Here is a 2,450-nt window from a genome sequence, read left to right as displayed (position 1 = left end):
TAAAACAAACTTTTCATAAATGAATACTTTGATAAAAATAACTATACAATAACTAACACATTTTGAATGTCTTGTATTAAAAAAAATGAATATGAATATTCTCATAAAAAACATTTTATATAAAGATGATATTATAATTGTTAGATGATTCAGTAAAATATGTTAAATTATCTAACAATTTGCAATATTATTTTTATGTGAAGATATCTTTATAGAAATATTCATCTAAAAAAATGATCCAAAGTAAAAAAAATTGTAAAGTAACAAAATAGAATTAACCACATTAAATTTATAATTTTATGTATGAATTTTATGATCTTAATTCAAAGATAATTAGATTCCTAATTTCTTATTTTACCAATTTCCTCGGCATACTAATTAACATACATTGTTTAGAAAGAACTTATTACTTTATTAGTAGCCTCAATCGTTTGTCTACAACATTGACTTTGTAGATTGCATATTATGATTGATTGTAATTACTAATTACCAATTACTAATTACTAATTAGGAGATACAAAGGAAAAGATATGTGGAGTGCTGGTTCATGGAGGCTTATTTGGCACAAATATTGCTTACATCATTACAACTTCTAACAGCATCAAGTAAGCTACGCACTAAATTTACTTCTCTTTTTTTTTTGTGGTTAAGCTTTCTTTACTGCGTGTTATTGACAAAGGAAAATAGTATTCATTATTATTATTATCTATCTAAAAATATGTGAGAAAAAAAATTAATCTGATTTAAATTTGTTTTTAGTAATAGTGCCCAATACTTAATTAATTTTGATTTCTCCGATGAATATGTAGCACCTACAACAACAAACTAAAAAAACTAGCCACACTTTAATCTAATCTAGCATAACTAAATCCAAAAAAATCGTACGCTTTTGAAAATCGAACCGGACCGGCTAAACTCCAAGTCATCGCAACTCAAAAGTCAAAACCCAATTTCCAATTGATCGGATGTGAATCATTTTATTCCTAAATTCGCTGAGATTTTAACGGTTAGAGTACTTGTTTGTAAAAATGAGGGCATAAACATCAACAAGTATGTATTTTGTTTTTGGTTGATTTCCGAAACGGAAATAGAAACAAGAAAACAAAGACAAATGCAATATACCTTCCAATAACGTCACAAGGACAAAAGGGACTTAATTGATTCGGTGTGTTGAGACTGAAGCTTCACATTTTGGGATAGTGGAAGATGAAAGAGGCTAATCAAATTAAGAGATAGATTAGTCATCAAATCCCAAGATTAGAAATTGTCACATTGTTACAAGAATGAAATACAATTAAGGATTTACAATAGAAGGAAGCGCTTCAAAAACATTTCCTTCCATAAGGTAAGGTAATTAACCAACGATATCAAAGTCTTTCAATTCTCATATATAGAACAAACCATTATTATTGTTAACTTTCTTTGGTAGCTTTATAGTACACTGCGAAACTTGTTTGCATTTACTTTTCTTAAAAAAGATTGAGGTATTCATAATCAAAGACCGTGATTAATTTCTATTTGTTTGTAAATATTTCGACATATAGATATAGGTAATCGAGATAGTTGAGCACTTGAGCCGTTGTTTTGTTATACGCATATTAAGAACTATAGATGATAAGCCATGCAATTAATGCAAATGTTTCCATGCAGAAACAACTCCTTTTCCTTTTCTCTGGTCCCTAGCTATTTAGTTCCTGCAATATTCCCAGTTCGTTCATCTTGCAATGATCTATGAAATATGGCACTTTGCTAACTGCATTTACGTGTTAAATATATTTTAGATACAACATTTGTTTGATACGTATATTTTTTGTTCTTAATCATCTTAATAAAAAATAAAAAAAAATTATATACACTTAGACCCACTTAATAAAAAAATGTATATCTAAATATATTTTTGAAATAAGCTTAAAAATAATATATATTATTATTTATTAAAATAAAAAATATTTTAAATATTTTATATAATTAAAAATTTATGTGTATTTATATTGTGTCCTATCCTGTGTAAGTCACTAGGATGCACCTTGTAATGGGGATAGATACATCAAATCATGTTTTGTCATCGTTATTGCACATGTGGGGGATAGATACATTATTGTTCATTGCATTTGTTATGGTCGTCAAACTCAAAATGGACACAACTAAAAAGTGCTTGTTGATAAGCCGAAATATAACAAAACACTAAGGATGAAACTGATAATACTTATTCGAAAGATATTTATACTTTTAAAATTATAAGATAACACTTTATGTTTAATAGGTTGACAAGTTCATGTAGTTGTGGCCAATGAATTATAACTTAAATGGCATAATCTTCCTATACTCAACTAAGAGGTTGCGGGTTCGAGTCTCTTATCTTTGTTAAAAAAAAAAATTCATGTAGTTGTGTTTTTTATTTTCAAATCTTAGGATTCAGAAGTACTTTAAAAGAACTTATGAAAATATTG

At 27.4% G+C, this 2,450-nt stretch overlaps 1 protein-coding gene across 1 annotated transcript in view; it reads left to right on the top strand.

Annotated features, from left to right (window-relative positions):
- Nucleotides 1-733, top strand: part of LOC107616362 (probable amino acid permease 7) — a 1,250-nt gene extending 517 nt beyond the window's left edge. Inside the window, exon 3 of the mRNA XM_016318330.1 lies at nt 512-733. Within this exon, the coding sequence (XP_016173816.1) occupies nt 512-609 (98 nt within the window). The 3' untranslated portion in view covers nt 610-733. The remainder of the gene's footprint in view (nt 1-511) is intronic.

Source organism: Arachis ipaensis, chromosome B01, assembly GCF_000816755.2.
Source record: "Arachis ipaensis cultivar K30076 chromosome B01, Araip1.1, whole genome shotgun sequence".
Lineage (NCBI taxonomy): Eukaryota > Viridiplantae > Streptophyta > Magnoliopsida > Fabales > Fabaceae > Arachis > Arachis ipaensis.
The sequence above is the reverse complement of the archived record's forward strand: the minus strand, read 5'-3'. Positions and strand labels throughout refer to the sequence as shown.